At 43.5% G+C, this 23,667-nt stretch overlaps 1 protein-coding gene across 10 annotated transcripts in view; it reads left to right on the forward strand.

Annotated features, from left to right (window-relative positions):
• Positions 1–23,667, forward strand: part of NVL (nuclear VCP like) — a 78,393-nt gene that overhangs the window by 52,127 nt on the left and 2,599 nt on the right. For 3 of the 10 annotated variants that reach the window (XM_084828670.1, XM_084828671.1, XM_084828675.1), the window contains 4 exons: positions 3,996–4,102; positions 17,088–17,164; positions 19,284–19,369; positions 21,184–21,254. In XM_084828670.1, coding sequence (XP_084684796.1) covers positions 3,996–4,102; positions 17,088–17,164; positions 19,284–19,369; positions 21,184–21,254 — 341 coding nt within the window. Of the gene's footprint in view, positions 1–3,995; positions 4,103–5,800; positions 7,346–17,070; positions 17,165–19,283; positions 19,408–19,654; positions 19,805–21,183; positions 21,255–23,223; positions 23,351–23,667 lie in introns of those variants that run through there. The other 7 variants (XR_014786918.1, XR_014786917.1, XR_014786919.1 and 4 more) reach the window with 7 other exon arrangements.

Below are 23,667 nucleotides of genomic sequence, written 5' to 3' on the forward strand. Positions count from 1 at the left end.
CACACTCAGTGGTGGGGTCCTAGGCTATGGGCGTGGAATAAACAGAAGGGGATTTATTTAAAGCAAATACATAGTTTTGGGGGTGGTTCTCATCAGGGCTGGTGGAATGGCCCTGTTTCCTTGCTCATCTTTGCCGGTTACTTGCTTTTAAAGGAGCTGTTTATAAGCAAGCTATTTCCTTAACCTAATTTACTTTCCTATTAAACCCAAATGCCCCATTTCTGACATCCACCCCAGTTAACTCTTCCAGAATGACTCAGAGGTCTAGACCTGAAGTTCTCCCTCTGGTCAGGAACTCAACAGAAAGATACAGGGTTGAACAGAGTCTCTCACGGTGGACTCTCAGTTTCTTGAGAAAAATGGTCTTTAACTGGCAGACTGGCTTTGTCTGAAGTCTTCCTTCTGGTCAGGGACTTGATGATCAGAACACAGCAAAGAAGTAGTCACTAGTTGTCGTCTCCTAAGTCATCTTGCATCCCGAAGCCAGCAGCTTTCCACTGTCATCCTAGTCAGACATTTTCCTGGAGAACCACATCTGGAGTCTTTCTCTCCTTACGTGCTCTCACAGTTTTTGCTTTCAGTGATTTCAGCTCCCTTCTTCAGCCCCTTTCCTTAGGCTATGCTGTCTTTTCCTTCATCAGGCTCTTCTCTGCCTGGACTGACTGATTGGCTCCAACTGACCCAACTCACCATGGACAGTGTTGGAAGTTATGTCCTTTTATACACTTTAGTCAGAACCCTGTGACCAGCGGCCTTTTTACAGACCATTAGCTGCCAGTCTATTGGCCTATATTTAGGAACCGATGAGAGTGAATAGAACAGGAGTTTAACTGAATTATCACAGGCTGGCCTTTTTGATTCTCGTGTCCAGTATATAAGCTGACAAGATTAATCGTGAGCCATTAAAGTTCATAATTGCTTCCTTGGTAACAACAGCAACACTGTTTATTGGCAGTTGGAAGACTGGCATAGTTAGTGTCTATAGCAGGGAAGGGTGCCCCTGCCCCTTTGCCTTTTGTTCCATTTTTGCCTCAGGAGAAGTTGTCACATTTTGGTGTGGTTATATGTTAATTATTTTTTAAGGTAGAGGTAGTCTTCAGTTACCCACTCAGTAGATCTTGTTCTACTCCTAGCCCAGTCAGTGATCTGTAACTAGACAAACTGGAAGAGTGAAGAATCAAGTAACGTGAGTTCCTTTGGTACACAGCTGTACCAGAGAAAAGAGAGGAGGGGGTAGCATCTGATCCCAAAACTGGCAGCTCATCCTCTATAAAATAAATAAAGAGAGAGAGAGAGAGAAAGAAACCTTGACTGGTCAATATGTATTTACAATATATATATATATATATATATATATATATATATGAGTAAATACATATATATATATATGAGTAAATACATATATATATACACACACACACACACACACACATATATACTATTACTATATATATACATATTGACCAGTTAAGGTTTCTATTAGCATTCTGTTCCTTTTTTAAAAGAATGATTTTAATGGTGGTGTTCTAATCTCGTTATTCTTTTACTGTTTTATCTTTTGTGTTCACCACTCCGAAATCTGTTTTGGATATGGAGCCATATACAAATATTGTAAATAAATAAAAGTCCATAGAATCATAAAATAGTAGGGTTGGAAGGGGCCTATAAGCCCATCAAGTCCAAGCCCCTGCTCAATGAAGGAATCCAGCTCAAAGCATCCCTGACACATGGCTGTCCAGCCTCATCTTGAATGCCTCCAGGGCAGGAAAACCCACCACCTCCCTAGGTAATTGGTTCCATTGTCATATTGCTCTAACAGTCAGGAAGTTTTTCCTGATCTTCAGCTGGAATCTGGCTTCCTGTAACTTGAGCCCATTATTCCGTGTCCTATACTCTGGGATGATCGAGAAGAGATCCTGGCCTTCCCTTTCAAGTACTTGAAGAGCGCTATCATATCTCCCCTCAGTCTTCTCTTCTTAAGGCTAAACAAGCCCAGTTCTTTCAGTCTCTCCTCAGGCTTTGTTTTGTACAAAGTTTTGTATATCTTCCCTTTTCTCCCTTGCTTTTCTCCCGGGCTTCATTTTGTACACCAAGGCCATGCTTGCCTGTTATCCCAGTGATTTCTTGACTTCCTACTTTAGCATTCCAATCCCCTATGATGAAGAGGACATCTTTTTTTTGGTGTTAGTTCTAGAAGGTGTTGTAGGTCTTCATAGAACCGATCAACCTCAGCTTCTTCGGACCCAGTGGTTGGGGCATAGACTTGAATTACTGTGATGTTGAATGGCTTGCCTTGGATTCGTACTGAGATCATTCTATCATTTTTGAGATTGTACCCCAGCACTGCTTTTCCCACCCTTTTGTTGACTATGAGTGCTACTCCATTTCTTCTATGGGATTCTTGCCCACAGTAGTAGATATAATGGTTACCTGAATTAATTTTGCCCATGCCTGTCCATTTTAGTTCGCTGATTACCAAGATGTCGATGTTCAATCTTGCCATCTCATGTTTGACCACCTCCAGCTTACCTTGATTCATTGATCTGACATTCCAGGTTCCTAAACAATATTGTTCTTTACAGCATCGGATTTTCTTTTCACCACCAGACACATCCACAGCTGAGTGTACTTTCGGCTTTGGCCCAGCCGCTTCACTCTTTCTGGCGCTACTTAGAAATTCCCTCTGCTCTTCCCCAGTAGTATATTGGACACCTTCTGACCTGAGGGGCTTATCTTCCAGCGTCATCTCTTTTAGCCTTGTGATACGTTCCATGGGGTTTTCTTGGCAAGAATACTGGAGTGGGTTGCCATTTCCTTCTCCAGTGGACCACATTTTGTCAGAACTCTCTGCCATGACCTGTCCGTCTTGGGTGGCCCTGCACGGCATAGCTTATGGCTTCACTGAGTTACGCAAGCCCCTTCGCCACAACAAGGCAGTGACCCATGAAGGGGCCTCTGTCTTTTACTATGCAGTAAAAGAAAGCCTTTTTGTTGCTTTTAGCATCCCTCGCTAACCTCAGCTCGTTCTCAGCTTTAGCCTTCCTGACGCCATCCCTGCAATTCTGTGCTACCTGCCGGTACTCTTCCTTTGTAGCTTGGCCTTCCTTCCACTTCCTATACATGTCCTTTTTTGTTTTCAGGTCATCTCTAAGCTTTTTGTGGAGCCACATTGGCTTCTTCCGTTGTCTTATTAAATTAGCATTCATCATAAATGATCATAAATCCATCATAAATTAGCAATGATGGAGAGAGGTGTTGACATATCCTCTTGGTGCTTAAAAACTATACAGCAGGGGTTCCCAACCTTTTTGGACTTGTGGGCACATTTGGAAATTTGAGAAACTGCTGTGGGCACCACCACAAAATGGCTCCCATGGAGGATGTGGCTAGTTATATAATGGCCGTTACGGTTGCCTGGGTACTCAAAAGTGAGCTAAAGAGATTGTGGGGAGAGAAATAGTGTGGCTAGAGGCTGGGAGGGAGGGGGAAATAGCAAGGCAAAGGAGTAAAGGGCGGGGAGAGAGCAAATCTAGAGGCTAGGAAGGGGAGAAACGGTGAGATAAAGGTGGTGGAAGGGAGAGAAATAACGAGGCTAGAGGCTGGGAGGGAGGGGGAAATAGCAAGGTAATGGGGGAGGAGAGAGAAAGACCAAGGCTAGAAAGGGAGAGAAAGAAGACTGCCCTAAGCTTTTCCAAGGTTTTTATTTTTAAAAAACCCATTATTTTGAAGGGGCAGGGAGTGGCGAGCTTCATGGGCACCATTGGAAGTCCCTGTGGGCACCGCATGTGCCCGTGGGCACCACATTGGAGACACCTGCTATACAGTTTTGATAAGCAATGGATTCTCTGTTATTACAGTTGAGGTGTTTTGTTTTAGAAATGCAGCTTTCTTTTTTCAAAAGCTTCCCATAATATGCTGCTGGGGGGGTTTTCCTCATGTCCTTCCAATTTTTTATCTGAAGTCTGAATAGTATTCTTTTATCATATTTCTATCAGATATTATAGATCCAGCTATTTTGCGCCCAGGAAGATTGGATAAAACCCTCTATGTGGGTTTGCCACCACCTATGGATCGCCTTGCCATTTTAAAGACTATCACTAAAGTAAGTTGTGACAGACCTTTATATTCTGCTCTCATTCAGCAGTGCCCCCTAGAGCATCTGGTAAGTTAGCAAACTGCCAGACAATTTGAATAAGCTTATCTCTTCTTTTTCTTTCCTAATACGCATGCAAAGGCTTAAGCACTTTTTAATAATGGCCAAATTGGTTCAAACTGGCTGACCTTTTGAGATGCAAGTTTAGAGTCATTAGGAAGGTGGGTCCGGACACTACCTAGTTTTCTGAATTGCTGGCTAGACCACTGACATAAAAAATAGAGGCTATTACATGACTGGACAAAACAAAAATCAGTTTCTTTCAGGCCAGCTTTTCCTGAACTCAGATTCCCATAGAAGTAAGTGTTTCATTTAACTAGATATGTTAGACTGACTTTTTATTTTATTTAGAATTCTGTGTCTGATTGTTGCCTTCTCCTTTTTTAAATGTTTGGACATTTGGTTGCATCACTTTAAAAGGGAATTCTCATTAAAAACACTTCCCCATGCGAAGGACCATTAGCATTTGTGTGTTTGGGATTTTCACAACATTTTTGTTGAGTCTTGTGTTGCTGGGCCTTGGGGAAGAAAATCCAAAGCACTTTTGTTGTTGTTTGTTCCTAGGGCTGAGCTGAAGGGAAGGGCCCCTTGGCAAATAGGGTTTCAAAAACTCCCCAAGCAACTGGACAAATGTGGGTGTATCAGGAGGTTTATTCTGACTGGTGGCAGCCTATCAGTAATTCCCTTTGACGGGAACCCTTGTAAAGAAGGGGTCCACCAGTAGGAAAAGTCATCCCCCTCCCAATCCATAGCAAATGTATTTTCAAAAAATATCCCAAATGTTGCCTTTGCAAGTTGCATATGAAGTAATTTTCCCTACATCTTTACCTTCTTTGGATGCCTTGTGTCTGTCAGAGCTGCAGGATCAGAGAGGAGTGAATGACTAAACAATGTTTTTCTTCTAAATTCAGTCTAGGTTTCAAACATGCCCCTGTACATCTCCTGCACCAATGCAGGGAACAGGGAATAACAAAATAATAGTTCTTTGTCTCATAGTAAAAGCGATTATTTGCATGTAAAAGGGGATGTAGGAGTATACAATACAAATAATTTATCTGTACAATACCTTCTCATACCTCTCCATTCTTCCTAGTTGGCCAGAATGCTACATTTTATAGTCTTTTCTTGTATTGCTCTCAGTGGTGCAGCTGGGTAATTTTAGACTCTGGACTTAATGAACTTAAGTAGGCCCCTCTTTAGATGACAATGTGTATTATTTCACTCATTTCATTGGGGCTTCAGGCCTGATTTTGGAATGGAAACTGCCTTGGTCATCCTTTGGGATGACCTTTGCCAAGAGAAGGACAGGGGGAGTGCAGCCCTGTTGATCTCTTGGACCTCTCAGTGGCTTTCAATACCATTGACTATGGTATCTTTCTGAATAGGTTGTCTGGGTTGGGAGTTGGAGACATTGTGTTGCAGTGGTTCAGCTCTTACTTGGATGGCCAATTTCAGAAGGTAGCACTGGAGGATTATTGCTCTGGGCCTTGGCAGCTATGCTGTGGGGTTCCACAGGAATCTATTCTATCCCCATGCTGTTCAACATCTACATGAAACAGCTGGGGGAGATTATCCAGAGGTGTGAGCTCAGATGTCATCAATATGTGAATGACACCCAACTCTATCTCTGTTTTTCTTCAAATCCAGGTGATGGAATGGCTGTTCTGAATCAGTGCCTGGGCACAGTAATGGACTGGATGAGGACCAATAAATAGAGACCCCATCCAGACAAGACTGAAGTTCTCATAGTGGGTGGTTCATCTGCCTGACTTAGTGATATTCAGCCTGTTCTAGAGGGGGTTGCACTCGCCCTAAAGGATCAGATTTGTAGTTTGGGGGTACTTATCAGGCCCAGATCTCTTGTAACACCAACAATTTAGTGCAAGATTAAAATAAACTATGAACTCGCTTATGGCAGTGAGATGGAAGCACTAGCAATCCTTCAGAGTTTGTGGCATGGAAATAAATTGGTTGGTTCAGTTAGGAGCACAGACAGGGTTGTAAATCCAGCATTAAGTTTCAAGACACAATCCAAACAGAAGCTGGGAGCAGGATCCTGAAGACCAGCTATGTAGTCAAAGACAGAGTTTCAAAGGCCCAGGTAAGAGTTAAGGATTTAAGGAATAATTTCCAAGATGAGGGCCCATGAACAAAGGAGTCCAGGCAAGCCAAAAGATCAAAGTTCAGGTATCATCCAAACAAGAGAGGTTTCTGATACTAAAGACTTGGATCCACAAAGCTCCCTGGACCCTGCAGCTGCTTTTAAACAGAGGTAGGACGCCTTGAGCTCTTTGCCAGTCCACCTATCCTTGCAGGCAAACTTTGTTAGTAAACATGAACTAAGTGGACCTAAGTGGGCATTTCTCTTCCAGTCTCTTTAGAAGTCTCTGTTCCCAGGAGACATCTAAAGGAGGCAGATTTGAAACCCTCCCTTCCTTGGCTGAGTCTACAGCCTGCTCAGTTCCCACAGAAAGACTCTCAGGTTGTTGCAAAGTTGGGGCCTCTCTCAAGCCCATCTCTGGTTATGGCTGATAAGGAGTATCAGCCCACTCTGCTGGGAACACAGGCAGAAATTAGCTGCCAGCTTCCTGACAGTTCACACCTTCTAAATCATCCTGATCGATCTCTGAATCCACCTCTTGCTCTAAGGCCACAGGGCCCACAGAGCCTGGGCTAGGCTTGACAGTACTCTTGCATCCAGCATTGTCACTTGAGGCACAGGTGGATGTGGTGGCACAGAGCACCTTTTATCAGCTCAGGCTGATATACCACCTTCGTCCTTACCTGGACAGGGAAGTGTTATAGCTGGAGCTGCCTTTGAAAACAGTCTGGAAACTTCAGCTGGTCCAAGAGAAATGCCCACTTGGGTCCCGAGCCCAGATTGGAATGTTGGGGCCTATTGCCTTGACTGTGATGCTTTATGCATCCAGTAGGGCATGGAAGAAAAGCATTGTTTAAAGCATGCCAAGTTGGTCTTGCTCTAAGGGGAATCTGTGTGCATACCAACTTGGAGAATTGATTATTGGCCCATGGAGAGATGTCCTGTGTATCTTGATTGGTACCCAGATACACATGTGGCTATAGGGGAAGTTGCCAGCCTTGGTCAGCACAAGGGACGTGTGAGGTTCTTTGCTTTGCTTTATTTCTACACCCATTTACCATCACATGTGTAATCAGTAAACTGTTAAACTGATCCATTTGTGACATTGTCTCACTTTGGCTTATTCCAAATCTATTTTGGTAAGGATCCTGACAAAGTCAGGACTCCAGATTAACACAGGTCGGAGTTCTGATTCCCCCCTCCAAGGTCGGAGAATCCAAAGTATCCTATGGCCCCTCAGATGCTGCCCAGCAGACATAGGATTGCTCCCTCCATTTCTGTTTAAAATCTGTTCCTATATTTTAAATCTTTGCACTGCTGCTAGGTTTTTGTTTTAATTTTATACTGTAGTTTTAAACTGTTGTATTATATTTTACTGTGTTAATTGTTGTCAACCGCCCAGATAATTTCTATACCAGCTATTGGGTGGTATAGAAATGTATGAAGTAAAAGAAAATATTTGGAATGAGAAGCATACAATGACTCTCCCACTGCCTCCACATGTGGTGAAACCTGATGCTATGCATGTTTACTCAAAAGTAAGTCCCACTGTGTTTAGTAGAGCTTATTCCAAAGTGTGCACATAAAGATTTTAACCCCAAACCCTTAACCTTCAGACTAAAAAATATGAGAGATGGGAGACTAGAGAAACAGCCCACACAAAGCCAAGAAGGTGTCCTCCTATGCTTTACATCTGCTTGGCAACCCTGATGAATAAAAAAGAGACTGTAGTCATGTGCTGAGTTTCACATTTTACACTCAAGGCACCATCACATACAGGATTTGTTGTTCAGTCGTTCCGTCGTGTCCGACTCTTCGTGACCCCGTGGACCGTAGCACGCCAGGCCTTCCTGTCCTGCGCTCTCTCCCGTAGCGTGCTCAAGCCCATATTCATTGCATCAGTGATGCTATCCAGCCATCTCATCCTCTGCCGTCCCCTTCTCCTTTTGCCTTCAGTCTTTCCCAGCATCAGGGTCTTTTCCAGGGAGTTTTCTCTTCGCATGACATACAGGATTACAAATGTATTATTATTTGTTTACAAGTATTTATTTATTCAGGATAGGAATCCTTCCAAGATGGCTTACAAGTAAAATGAAGATACATTAATAAAATCACTATAAACAGCATTACAAAACCAGCTCATAAGGATCCATCCCCACAGGACGGTTGATGGTAGAAGGTCCTATGGAGGAAAGGAGGGACAGTTGAACCAGAGCAGGGGCTTGCGGCAGTCTTTGCCTGCCTGCCTCTCTCTCCTGGGATCCTTCCCACAGGGTAGTTGGTGGCAATGGTCCTGTGTGGGGATTTGCTTCTACTTCCCTGCTGCTAAATATATGTAAGGAGTAGACACAATTTTATTTTAAAAAGTGATCATATGCATCTAAAATTAAAATGTGAGCGGCAAGGAAATTCCTAGCTCCTGTAAAGATTGGGGGCTTGAGCCTCTTTCATTTTTATCCTACTCTCACTCCAAAGAGTTAAGGGGGTAGAACTAATCGCAAAGTGGTGGCATAGCGTAGAGGCAATTATAATTTCCTCCTGCACACTATGGAACCATACATCTCCTCTGATCTACCTATAAAAGTACAAATCCACATCTGGGTTACAAAAGATCAGGAACTCTAACATCAACCCCTAAAAATGCACCAGGGGAGCTGCACAAATGCCAGGTCATAGACAACCAACCAGACAATACTACCATTTTACTGATGAGGAACGCTGAGTCTGGTGTCACCAAGCAACGGTATCATCAGTTATTACCAGCACGTCTATCTCCAGTTTCTGGCCACTGTAATTTCCTTTAACCACTTGCTAGCATCAATGCAATGAAGAGATAAAAAGGCAGGGAGCCAACACGCTATCACCATTGCACCCTTTCTTCGGGGAAAGGGAGAGGAAAGAGCCACAAGAGTCTAACAGCAACTGTGTGTTTGTGTTTACCCCTAAGCAATTACAGAATACTTCCCCTCAGCATTAGGTAACCACTGTGTGTCCTGTGCTTGTGTAATGGGTGATGAAAAGTACAGTGCACTAGAAGCATAAATCATGAGAAGTAGCCTTTGGAAAGGCAGAGGCAAAACAGGAGGGTGAAAAGGTGTGGGAGTACCATAAAATTCAGGCTGAAAAGCCTGGGTGTATTTACTTGAGAGAATAAGACGCATTGAACTTGGCAAGACCTGCTTTTAAGTAAAAATGCAAAGGACCAGGATGTAACAGGAGGGTGTGGGGGGAATGAGAAACATCAGTCCAGAAAGGAAGAGAATGAAAATTCATAAGGAGCATTAAGAAAGGCAAAATTGAAAGAGGAGAAGAGGGGATAAAAGAGAAAAGACACTCACAGAATGAGAGAAAAACAAAGTTAAGGCGCAACCCTCTGTACACTCACCTGGGAAAAGCCCCACTGAACTCAGTGGGATTTACCTCTGAGTAAATATGCTGAGGCTGGGGTTGCAGCTGTTCCAGAGGGAGAAAGGGTGCCTGGGAAATGGGAAAACAATATGACAAGAGAAAGGGAGGGAGGCACATTGATTTCCTACAGAGGTGGGCAATGTCTGGCCTTCCATATGTTGTTCAACTGCAGCTTCCGTCAGCCTCATCACTGGCTATCCTGGATGAAAGGTGCAAAAAGAGACCCAAAAAGGAGATACATCTCAGGGATGCAAAGCCTGTATTTGTGGAAAGCCCAATGCATTTCAGCCTCTTTTTTGTTTTTAAGGCCTTCTTCAAGGGGCTGCAGTAATAACAATATGGGACAACACATTATTACATTATAATTTTTTTAAACATATATCAGATCACATTGCGACTGTATGTACAGTCCTAGTTCCAATGTGCCTTGATAAATTTTTTTTTTTTTAATTTATAATGTAATAATGTGTTGTCGTATATTACCATTACAGCCCCTTGAAGAAGGCTTTAAAAGCAAAAAAGAGGCCAAAACGCATTGCGGTTTCCACAAATAAAATCTTTGCATCCTGAGACATTTCTCTCCTTTTGAGGTCTATCCTGGATAGGGCTAACAGGAGTTGCAGTCAGAGATGCGAAGTCCTGGGATAAAAAAATGGAAACATTCTGGGGGGGGAATGTATTTTTCAAAGACATTGAGGGGGAGTGTCCCTCCCCAATTTGAACTATTTTGGATTATGAAATATTTTATTGTATAATCATGAATAAAATGTTTAAGACAAGGTGTTCATATAGTGCTGCCCATCCCTTACTCCCCCAAAATGATTCCTTAAGGGCGCAATCCTATTCAGATAGGCGGCTGCCTCCGAACTCGGAGGCTGCTGCCTCTCCAATGCAGGGCAGGAGAAGCACAGAGGGGATCATTCCCTCTGCGCTTCTCCTGCCCTGCATTTTTAGCTAGACAGCCTCTAGCCACAGGAGGGCCTCATGGGGGGTGGGGGGCTGCTGTACAACACATTGGATGTGTCATACAGGCATTTCCACCTTCCCCGTCCTGGAACACCCCTTTTCAGCTGCTCCGCACTCCTCTTGCGAGCAGTGGGGGGAGGTTGCTTCTCTGGGAACCAAGAGCGCATGCTCCGAGGTTGGTTCCTGGAAAGCCAGATATCCTATGGCCATCTAGCCGCTGACTAGCGGCCACAAGATTGCTCCCTAAAAATATGTATTAGGAAGACTTGCATAAGAAGACAAGAGATGTAAAATTTCTGGTGATGGTGAAGCCATGGGGCGAAATGTTTTTCAGTCCTTTTTGGAAGATTCCCAGCACAGTTATTGCTTCCATTCCTTATTAAAAGTATTGATCTAATATATCTTTTACTGATAGATATTTAGGGATGCTCCAAGTCATGCTCAGTTTCCCACCATGTGACTAGACTCACCATATCATAATATGTGAAGAAATGTGTATACTTATTTTGTTCTATAAAGTCCTGTGTTCCTGGACTTGTTCTTGTTAGATACTGTTGCGGCCAATGAATGTAGTTCAAAGACCCTCCTGTGAGAGAAACACTGTATGTTATCCCGCCACTACAACCACATGCTATGGAGGAACATGTGGGTTACCCCACCTATTTCTCTTTTCTTTTTCTTTTTTAAACACCGATGCTTGGGTCTATGGAACTCACTGCCACAAGTCTCAATAAAGTTCACAATTAGACCTCACTGTTAGGGGATGGTTCCTCAGCTATAAAACCTTTCAACTGCTGCCACCAGTATAAACCTACTATACCCACATATGCCTAAAAGAAACTCATTGGCCTGGTTTCACTGGTGTAGGCAAGGCATTGACACCATCACTAGAGACAACCTTTCAAAATGAACAAAAATTAAGATGTTCAAGGGAATTATTTACCGAAGGGAATAAAATGTCACTCTTCAAACAATAGGTTGAGGTTGCTTAAAGGTTCTTAAATTAAATATGCTCGGTTGCCATTCATAACGAGTAAGAGAGACCTGTATGTGGTTGGCAATGCAGCTGAAACGGTGTGGCCTCGTGGTTGCACAGTAGTTGTCCCAAAGAAAACATTTTGTAGCAGCACAGAGGAAAAGCTGCAGAGGCAGGGCTTCTGCTTTCAGCAGCTGGTTTTAGGGTGGGAATGAGTGAGCTTTCGCTCACTGCTGCTGATTAGAAAGCTTTCAGAAGTGGCAGCCACGTTGCACAGTGTTCAGGGGTCCTCCTGTGCACTCAGATGAGCTGGAGCCGTGGAGTGCCACCTCTAGGCCTGCTGGGAATGGTGCCACGGGTTGCTCTGCCAGAAGACTCCTAATTCTTATTCAGCACTGACCTACCAAGCCGAAATGTGCACACTGCAGCCAGCCACAGTGTCTCTTTGGCTTCTAACCACAGAAGCTTTGTTACCTTGAAGCTGGGCTCCTTTCTGCATTTAGGCTTCATGAGTGATTACAAAGCAAACATATACATATCTACTCAAGACTAAGTCCCGTCAAAGTCCCCTTGAGTTCAGCAAAGGTTACTCCCCATCTAAGTATTCATCTAATAGGTAATAATGGGTAATAAGTAATCCATCTAATAGGATTGCAGCCTTAACCTTGCTCAACTTCTGCATTGCTAGAAAGACATGCTAAAGCTTTTGCCCCTGAGGACATAATTGTGTAAGACCATAAGAAGAGCCCTGCTGGATCAGACCGAAGTCCATCTAGTCCAGCATTCTGTTCACACAGGGGCAAACCAGCTGCTCACAGGAAACCCACAAGCAGGCCACAGTGCAACAACACCCTCCCACTCATGTTCCCCAGCAACTGGTGTACATAGGCATGCTGCCTGTGATACTGGAGGTAGCACATAGCCATCAGGACTAGTAGCCATTGATAGCCTTCTCCTCTAGGAATTTGTAACTGTGTAACAGTTAAGCGGGGGTGAGCAACCTGCAACCCTAGGGACACATGCAGCCCCCTGACAGATTTCAGAAGCCCTCTGCAAGGGACCTCTAGCAAGAGTGATCTAACCTTCCCCCAGCAGCCTGCTTGGGGAGCAGGGAGAGAGAGAAGGGTGGCTCCGCCCCCTGGCTTTGGCCCCACCCCACCAGCATGTAGCCCCCAACAGAATATGCCTAAGGGAATGTGCCTCTCAGCAGAAAAAAGGCTCCCCACCCCTAGGCTAAAGTTTCAGGTGGATGATACAGTTATATGTCTTCCATTCTGCCAATATTTTAAGCTTGTAATACATTTGTTAAACATACGTTATATCCTGCCCTTCTTCTAAGGAGCTCAGGGCATCATGCATGGCCATTCCTCACCCCTGCATCCCCTGCTCCATTTCATCCTCACAACAATCCTATGAGATAGGTTAGGCTGAGAGTGTGCGACTGGCCCAAGGCTGCCCAGTGAGTTTCATGGCCAAGTGAGGATTTGAACCTGGGTCTCCCAAATCCTACTCTCGCCCCTATACTTGTATTCTTCATTGAAAGAACTTGGGGGGTTTGTTGTTCATTTGCTGCCTGGGAGTCATCAGAACTTACTCATTTTAGAACCTAGGGTTTGAAGTATGTTTGCCCTATTAGTCTTAAAAGTCATAAAAGATTATTCAGATTGCATTGAGCTTGAGCTGGTTGACAATTGTTGGGCCTGGTGGAAGGCTAAGACCTTAATTATTTCCAAAGAAATATGAAAAGTGGTTCGCAGAATAATTGGATGGAAAGTTGTATGGCAGATGGAATTAGAAGAATGTCCTGAACATGCAATAGCATTGCTTTTCCTTCCTGTCTGCAGCCAACGTGACCTGTTTGTGGATTCTGTTTCTCTCTCCTCTTCTACTCTAATGAGTTTGTAGACCATTGAAGCTAAATTGAGGAGAAAAAGCCTAAGCAATTGGTAGAACGGGCTCAGCAGGGACCTGTGATACACTCAGGCAGTATTTGGCCGATTGGAGGCATGGCTCAGGTTCTCCTTTTTGGTGGGACCACAGTGTAGTTTTTGCAGGGAAGGGAGGGTTACTTCTCAGCAGAGTGCCAAGTGCCAAATGACCAGGCTGATCTAATTAATGCATAATTTCCGTTGCAGTATATTAATCCTCTAGTTATCAGTTTTAGGTAACTAAAGTGAATTAACTGGTTTTATTTAACTTATTTTTACTTCTTTAAAGATACTTATAGGCCACCTTTAGGCTAAAGAAGGCAGTTTACAAAATTCAGAAAACATCAATAATACACAATATCCAGTTAACAACTTAATAACTAATAAAAGCCAAACAAGAGGACTAAAACCAAATCCAAACATTAAAATCAATCATGCAGTAAACAGTTGCCATCAAGTGGCCCTATAAACCCATAGGAGAAAACTACTGAGAATGGATGTGTCATTCGGGCTGTTCTGAAGGACTGCAAAGATGAGGCCTGACATACCTTCCAGATATTTTGGCCTACAACTCCCATCGTCCGTCACCATTGGCTGTGCTGGCTAGGGCTGATGGGATCTGTAGCTCTCCAGATGTTTTGGCCTGAGAGTTACCCACCCCTACTTTAAAGGGTAAGACCAGTGTTTTAAACTGAGCTCAGAAATACACTCGCAAATAGCGAGGCTGGGGCAGTGTAGGTGTTAGATTATGTGACTGCCTTCTACCTATCCAATTACTCCATGTCATGCATGATTTTGTACACCTGTATCATGGCCCCCTTTACTCACCTTTTTTCTAAGATTAACCCCCCCCCCCCCAATGTTGTAATCCTCATACGGGAGTTTAAAAAAACCCAAATGTTGTAACCCTCATATGGGAGTTTTGGAGAGATCCTTTTGGAACTCTTTGCAATCTGTTTTTGTTTTTACCACCCTGAATAATTTGGTGTTATGAGCAAACCTTGCTCACCTCTAACTCCAGTTCATTTATAAACAAGTTAAAAAACACCAGCCTCAATACAGTGTCTTGGGGGATGGATGGACCCCACTTCTGACAACCCTCCATTATGAAAATTGTTCATTTATTCCCACTCACTGCTTCCTGTTCCTTAAGGTTCCATCCCATGACTGCTAAGTTTGCTTAGGAGCATTAGTGAGGAATGGTTTTGAAAGCCCATGTACATCGTGTGCTGCTTCAAAAGTGCTAAAAATGGGACATCTATCATAAGTAGCATATAAAGTGTGAGAAAGCTACTCATTTTTATTTCAGTTGTGGAGACAATGCAGAATTACACAATTGGCTGTGGATCTCTGCCGCTTGTAAACATACTGTACACTTGGTTGAAAGAGGCCATTTCACTCTCACACAGTATTATGTGCAAGCTATGTTGCAAGCCACTATGAGATAATCACTTTTAAATGTCTCTATCCTGGTTTGCATAAATATTCAGTCGAGTGAACGAAGGAGCTAGGCTGGTGGCACTGGTTTGCTTTTATCATCCCTTCTCTGGGTGGTGTTCTGCCCCAGCCTTTTGTGTGTATTCAGCTTCCACAACTCCTGCAAGTGCATATCCTGGAAGCATGCCACCAAAAAGAAGTGAATTCTTACCAAATGTGATGAATAATACTGGATGAGATTTTTCGTAAGATCTGCACCTGAAGAGATGAAAGATGGGTGGGAGACCTGCAGCAAGCACACGGTTTTGTGTGTAATCACCACAATTGATACAGTGTCTGTTGAGGTGTCTAGCTCATTGTTTTGTCCTGTGTTGTGAGATCACTTTCATCTTTTGAAACCTGAGCAGCTTCATCTCAAGACGCTTTCATCTGTACAGTCCACCACATGCTCTCTCAACCCTTGCCTATCATGGCTTCTTTAAACTAGCTGCGGGGGAATGATAGGCTGGATCAGGAGAGTATGAATGCATCATCACATGATGGTGTGCTTGAAGGAGGCAGTGGTGTGATGACTCCTGAAAAAACCCTCCCGTCATGCAGAGATTTATACTGTTGCCCAGTGTCACAAGGCATGTCACCTCCATCCAGGGGAGCATGTCTTTTCCCATTGGCACCATCTACAAATAACACCTTGACTACAGAAACGTAGCCACTATAAACTTTATTGATCCTTGTTACCCCACTGGATCGTTACCGTCCATTGTTGTGGAATCAGGAATACGTCCTAGCTTGCTATGTAAGTATTCAGCTGATAAGGCAGTATGGCCTTGAACAATATTGTTTAGTTACAGGACCAGGACAAATGTCTGTGAGTGATACTGGTAAGTACTTGCAGGACCAGGCTTGGAGGGTCACTGAGAAAGGTAAGTGACTGCAGGATCAGGCTAAACATCTGCAGGCGACTTGGGTAAGTATTTACAGGACCAGGATGAAGATTCAGTGAGTGAGGTAAGGGGATACAGGACCCAGCTAAATACCCATGGGCAATATGGGCAAGTGCCTGCAGGATCAGAATGATTTCCTACATTGTGGAATAAGCTCTAGGATGTGTAGTTCTAGGATCAGGATGACTGATTACTTGGGGAAGTGGCTATGTCTTTCTGTGTCCACTCCTTTTTGTATCTGTCCCTTTGCTGCTGTCTCTGCTGGAAGGTCTCTCTTAGCAGCCAAGCATCTGTTTCAGTTAATTGTCTTTCAAGAGCAGGTGCCTTTCCAGATTTATTGCCTTCTGGTCTTTGTTCCTTTAGGGTTGCTTGCCCCAGCTGCTGCTCCTGCTTTGGCTTCCTTCTCTCCCCCTTATGTCTCCAGCATTCAGGCTTTTATCCTTTGCTTCTGCCCCACCTGTTCCACCTCTCAGAGTCCTTGGATCATTTAAAGAGCCCTTGTCCTGAATCCTTTATGTTCTATTCAACAATTAATTAATTAATTAATTAATTAAATTTATTAATCGCCCATCTGGCTGGTCACCCAGCCACTCTGGGTGATGTACAAATATATAATAGAACAGTTTAAAATAATAAAATTCTACAGTAAAAACATCATTTTCTAAAAAATACCCTAACTAGTTCTGTTTCAGGCTCTTATCACTAGGTAACTGGGGAAACCTGGGAGCCTGCAAGCAGCCCCTGACTCCAAAGATTCGTTGTCACACCATTACCTCCTTCAGACTGTCACTGCCTTCTGGGTGTAGAAATATTATCTTCCAAATCCAGCTTTTCCCTCCCAAAGGATCCACACTGAATTTACACTTTCCATTACACAAAGCCCAGCTTTCCAGAGTGGCAGGGTACAAAGAACACTTATAATGCTGGCCTCAGTAAATTTTTAAAATCCTGAATTGCAGGCTAACAACTGTGAGTGCCCCAAGCCAACTATTCGCATTCCTCAGAAACTTGCAGAATCGTTTGGCAATGAAACGAAATTAAATTCTGAAATTAAATTGATGATGAAATGGAGTTTTGATACTAGAATGCTATATGTTGAAAATTATTCTGCAGTCCTAGATGGATAATTGTATTTGATGCCCCACATTTCTAAATAGCTTCTCAACTTCTGTAGGATGGAACCAGACCACCACTTGACACTCATGTGGACCTTGAAGAAATTGCTTATCATCCCTGCTGTGATTGTTATACGTGAGTAGCTTCCCCCTCGTTATCTCCCATCACCTCCTGTAGGAGCTGTTCTTACTCAATCTTTGGTTTTGCTTTTTCAGTAGTAGAAACTAAGCCATTGCCCCCGAATGCTCATCTTTTTCACCGTTAATTCATCTTCTTAAGCTTCACTACTGCTCCAGATTTCTTCCTACCTGAGTCCACTGATTTGTGACAGTAGTGAAATCTATTAAATTTTGCAAAGCAAACAGACCTGTGGCTTTCTGATTCAGTTACTTTAGTGGTTATATTGAAGGACAGATTCTGAACTAATGAAATCTGTCTGTTCAAAGGAATGCAAGGAAAACTGATGTTGTATGAAGTTGTTAAGATTCAGCCCAGTTTCCTTGTGAGCAGATTAGACCTTACTTACTCCATACAGAGAAATACACATATTTTAAATTATTATACAGGGTGTTTCAAAATGATGGACCCAATTTCAAAGCAGTATATTTCACGATGGCAACATGTTACAATTACACCAAAACTTACAAACGGTTTAATGACTTATCAAGTCTTACTAACCATTTTATAAATGCTCTATGTGCCCTCCACCTGCTGTATGGACAATATCGAGACGATAGTTGAATTCGTCCCAAACACCTCTCAAAGTGTCTTCGTCCACTGAAGTCACCGCTGCCATGATTCTGTTTTTGTTTCCTTTGTCACCTGCACGAAGAGCCTGTACCAATTGCAACCGGTACGGCCTCATGATTAAACGTCACCTTAACACAAGCCAGACAGTCGTATGAGAGACCGCAAGTTCTCGGCTGGCACGACTAGTGGACTTGTGCGGGCTACACTGAAAACTCTCTTGAATTCTTCTCATGTTTTCCTCTGAAGTGCGTGGTCACCCTGTGCTCTTCCCCTTACATAAACAGCCTGTTCCCTCAAATTGTTGGTACCAACGACAAATGCTCTTTTGTATTGGCAGATCAATGCCAAAACGCCGTTGAAACACACGCTGCACCGCAATTGCGGATTCAGTCTTGCTGAACTGCAGAACTCAAAACGCCTTGTGTTGCGGGGTCGCCATGTTGCGACTGACTGAGGCTAGGGGCTGTTTGTGTGCTGAGAGAGACATCTAGCGGTAATCATTTGAAACTCTGTGCCCCACCCCTTCAAGTGATAAAGAGTTTCATTCATGGGCAGTTCATGGTTGCAGAGATATATATATTATATATATTATTAAATTTATTAATCGCCCATCTGGCTGGTCACCCAGCCACTCTGGGCAATGTACAACATACAATAAAAACAGTTTAAAACAATAAAATTCTACAATAAAAACATTTTCTAAAATACCGTAACCCACCCCAAATGCCTGCCTGAACAGCCACGTTTTTAATGCATGACGGAAGCTCATTAAAGAGGGAGCATGACGGAGTTCCCTAGGGAGGGAGTTCCACAGAGTGGGGGCCACCACAGAAAAGGCCCTCTCCCTGGTCCCCACCAGTCTAGCTGTCCTGGCTGATGGGAAAGAGAGAAGGCTATCCGAGGCTGATCTTGTGAAGCGGCCTGTCTGGTGCTGCTGGAGGCGCTCCTTAAGATAGGCTGGGCCGGAACCATATAGGGTTTTAAAGGTCAAAACCAACACCTTGAATTTGGCCCAGAAAACAACTGGTAACCAGTGCAACTCCTTCAGCACTGGAGTGATGTGATCTCGCCGGCGGCTGCCTTTAATCAGGCGAGCCACCACGTTCTGTACCAGCTGCAGTTTCCGAACCGTCTTCAAGGGTAACCCCACGTAGAGCACATTACAGTAGTCTAAATGAGAGGAGACCAGGGCATGTACTACTTGTATCCCAGTCTTGTCAATAAATTTGTAAATTTCATCCTCCATTTTGGTGCTTCCCTTTCTAGTGAACTCTTTTTATTTTAAAGGCTGCTTCATGTTACACTGAAGACAGAACACCTACCCCTAAAGCATCTTCTCTCCTGCAGGTACCAGCTGCAAATCCCATGGCAAGGCAGTACAACAGAAGGGGAAATTGCACAAATCTTTAATGTTGGTCTGCTGCTCCTGCTTTTGCATTCTTCATCCTCATGATGATTTGGATCCTAAAATGACTCATTGTTTATCTGTCTTATATCTTTGTAGGGGAGCAGATCTTTCAGCTCTAGTACGGGAGGCTTCTGTTTGTGCCCTGAAACAAGAAATGGCGCTCAATACCACAAACAAGAAAGGTAACAAGGGGGAAATTAAATACAGTCACTTGAAGATGGAGCCAGTTGGCCTGTTTCTTTAGTCAGTTCTGAAAGGTAATGAAGCTGTTCAGACTGCTATAGGTCAGGCTCAACCAAAGGCTAGGAAATCAGTTTATGTTGTATGAATTTGCTGTGGTGTCTGTAGCATAAAATCCATGAGTATGTTTTGTGTTCTGTGAAGTTGCTCAGCAACTTCAGGTTTGGCAGAGATGCAGAAATTGTTACTGAAGGAATATTCACTTCTTGAAAACTATGTCATTGTAGGGAGCTATTTCACACAGTTGCCAATCAGCTGCCTATGGGAAACCCACCAGTAGGAGATGAGTGCAGCCGCACGTTCCCACTCATGTTCCCCAGCATCTGGTATACAGAGGAATACTACTTCTGGTACTGGAGGTAGTATATAGCCATCATGACTTGTAGCCATTGATAGCCTTATCCTAGCCTTTCATTTAAACTAGGCTTTCACTTAAACATATGACTCTAGTCCTCCATGGCTGTGTAAGGCTTCAGTTTTTAGAGCATGAATCTCTTCGTCTTTTCATGGCCTCTGGACATATTCACGCTGTGTCTACTCTTCTTCCCTCTAAGGATGCCCAGTGCCCAACATTATCTATATAATTTCTCCAGCCACCACACCACGTATTTTTCAGAACACCCACATTCTTCCCAAAAATCTGTTTCAGACTACGCAGTTTTATTAATGTATGTGAAGGAGATACAGGGCATGTTCACACAGTCACTGGGGGGGGGAGGGGATAGTGGAACCATGGGGAGGGGGAGGGAAATCACAACAAGCACACACACAGTCCATGATCGCGGAACCTTGCAAAGCAGCGTGGTTCCGTCATCGTCCTGTGGCCGCATATCCCAGTGGCCACTGCAGTGGGAACAGGGTTGTGTCGGCTGCTTCAGCTGTTGTTACGTGACTGTGACCATCGAGTTTGGCCACGTGGGCTAGAGCATCACCAGCACTTCTGAGCACTCTAGGCGGCCATCTCACCGGTTGCTGCAATTTATCCACTGAGCGTCCCAACCCACGACAGGGTAAGCCACCCCAGGGCCCCGTACCCACTCTGCTGAGGGTGGGTAATGAGCGTGGGCAAATTACTGATCATGGGCAGGAAAAATGCTCTCCACATGACACACTAATCCACTGTGGGTTGCATTCGGGACAACCCACGGTCGGTTAGCGTGTTGTCTGAACCCAGCCACAATCTAGGTAGCAGAATTGTTCGGCTGAAGGCTTAGATAAGGCAAGCGACGGATCATTACTAAGATCAAGATCTGTAAAGCAAAGAGGAGAATATTTGTTTAGAGTGAAGAGCAAGGGTAGACTCTGAGATTTCTAGGACGTGGAACCCCATTGATTCATTGTGTGTACCAGCCTGGGTGTGCCTCCTAGCTAGGTGCATCAGTGGCCCTCAAAGAGGGCAACATGCAGATTGCCACAGAAGTCCTCTGTTCATGACTTCTGGGCTTTATACTAGGTCACTTTTGTAAATAAAGGCTTATGGGAGATTTGTCACCCAGAATTCTCTTAACTGTTGATCCAGTATTGGCCACACAAGACCCAAAGAGGTTGTTAATGAATTAAAAGAAGGACAGGACAGAAGGACCCTCTCCCCCAGTGGAAGCCTTCCTCTCGTGGAAGGCAGTTCATGGATCCAACCCAAGTGAAGCAGTTATTGTTATCTTCTCCTTACTTTTTTTGTTAATTCAGTCAGGTTCCATTTCATTAGAATATTCTGGAATCATGTTAAGCGTCTCCTATTTTACCATATCCTTCACAGGAGAAATCAAGATTGCCAGAAAACACTTCGAAGAAGCTTTCAAGAAAGTGAAATCTTCTATATCAGAAAAGGTAAGAAATGCTGTAAGTTTTCAGTTGGAGACTTAAGCTGTGACTGACACAGAACATTAATGTAATGGGAGACTGCAAAGAAATATGCATTAAGCTATTTAGTTTGACTGAGACAGTCTCAATATTCTCTAAAAGGCAACTCTAAATATGATGTAGATCAGGGCCTCAGCCAGGTTGGGTTATTATCTCTGTAAAAGAGAAGGCACCTGGTAAATTGAGAATTGTTTACTGCTTAAAGCGTGACAGCTATTTTCTATCAAGCCTCCCACTCCAGTAAGCTCAGAATCAAAGCCTTCCTGTCTTGTTCCTTCAACCTTGTCTGCTGATAAGTGTAAATTCAGTGTGGATATTTTGGGAGGGAAGAGTTGGATTTGGAAGAGAATACTTCTACACCCAGGGAGGATTAGCAGCACTGAACGAGCTCTCTTTCTCTGGAAATCTCATCCTCCGTAAGTGGAGAATGACACTCCCTGGAACAGTTTGGAAACCACTGGTTTAGATGAAAGTGTTCTGCTAAGGAACAGGGCATAAGTACTTTGCGTGTCAAACTGTTTTTCACCTTCTTTGACTGAGTTTTAGCGTTTTGGATCTGTTTACGCCTAGAAGTTCTCAGTCTAAGTGTTCAGGAATAGTCCTCCAGAACTGTTCATCCATTCTAGTTGCTTTTTGTCATGAACACTCGCATACCTTGCATAAGCAGAGTTAAAGCTTAGGTCACAACTTCTGTTTATTGTCATCTGACTTTGAATTGCCTCAATGTTATCATTATTTCATATTATAAAATGCTCTTAAGTATGTGAACTTTTATCCAGGATCAGGAATATAATGGATAGAAATCGGGAGACTTTAATGAATGCTCCAGACTCCCTGCATATTGAAAACTAGTGCAAGTCAGGGTAAGGCTAGAGCACCTCTCCTTGACTTGCTAGCTTTCTAGGTGCAGGAAACTTTTAACTTGGGGAGCATTAAAATAGATGATTCCCCGCATTCTGAAGTCCTATAGTCCTAGAAGGGCTGTACCACATAATATTTCTGAATTTTAGCTTAAGCTTACTTCTGCTACATGGGATACAGTGTTGTTTTCTAGTTCAAATTGGAAGCAGGCTTCACTTGAACCTAGAAAAAGAAAAAAGCACGTCTGTGTGTTTTGTTCTTGATTAGCTCCTAGCTAGAACAGTGGCATTTCCTTTATCCATTCAATTGGGATTCAGAGATGGAACCATGCTTTCTGGGCATGTGGTGTTCTAGGCATTCTCCTATGCCTGTCAGCTATAGTGCTGTTGTGTTAGGGAATCCTGAGGCACCCCACAGGATGTCACAGCCTGAATATGGGCAGAATAGCACTTCATGTTGTCTCCTTATTCCAAGTGGGAGAGAAGCGGGTGGATGTATCTGACATGCAAGCTTGATTTTTCAAGGCACACTTCAGCTTCTCTCTTGTCTGTCACATCATTTTGTTGCTGTAAGCTCTCAGACTGATAACTTAATGCTGGTGGGTTCTGCACCAGACGCTGAAGTCCCTTTACATTTTCCAGTGTTTCATTTGTTGGCGTTCACCTAGTCAAAACATGCAGAATACAGTTAACTGGAACAGGAATCTGCAGCGTGACTTTACCTGTGGCCTAGTGTAACATCTACTTTATGAAGAAGATGACTTTGTTCCAAGAAAACATTTTCAGCAAGCATAATTACAGCTCGAATCTCCCTCAACAGCATTAGTTAAAACCATGGGGAGCCTTTTTCTCTGTTAACCTGAAGAAATGTTTCTGAAATTCTGGTGTGGTTTTAAGCCCAAAAATCTCACTGAAAAGAAACTGAGTTAATATGTCTGATATCTTTCTGGCAAGCATTGTTGTGCTGGCATAGTACAGGGAACATTGTACTGTTCATTTTTCTTAAATATTTTGACTCCATGCAGCAAATGCTAGTTGTGACCAAACCACTAATCCTATGTATTCTTACCTGGAAGGAAGTCCTATTGAACTCAGTGGGATTTACTTGAGTAGACAATCCTGAGTGTAGGATTGTGCTGCACATCTAACTGAAACCTCTGGAGCAAGTTTAGCACAAATAACTCTATGCCATTGATTTCAGTGGTAAGTAATCATTACCAACTTTAGCTGGACTGTAGAAGTAGCACTCCATATGGACAGCCTGTAATAAATTCAGATTGGAACACCTTTTATTTGGCTATGCAGTTGTGGGAACCTCTAATTACTGATTATAGACTTTATATATACTGACATTTTTAAAGTCACCTCCTTTCACTCTTGTCAAGGCAAGTCTGATCTGACAGAACATGTGTTATGCCTGCAGCACATCATCTGCCTTCATATTTGGGGGTGGGGGAGTGAAGTCTTGCTGAGAATAGGGAATGAAGGCTCTTGGCACAGCCTCCTGTTTAATAAATTAA

The sequence above is a fragment of the Heloderma suspectum genome, chromosome 1 (genome assembly GCF_057233095.1).
Source record: "Heloderma suspectum isolate Gila_16-S chromosome 1, 16-S_ref, whole genome shotgun sequence".
In the NCBI taxonomy this organism is placed as follows: Eukaryota; Metazoa; Chordata; class Lepidosauria; order Squamata; family Helodermatidae; genus Heloderma; species Heloderma suspectum.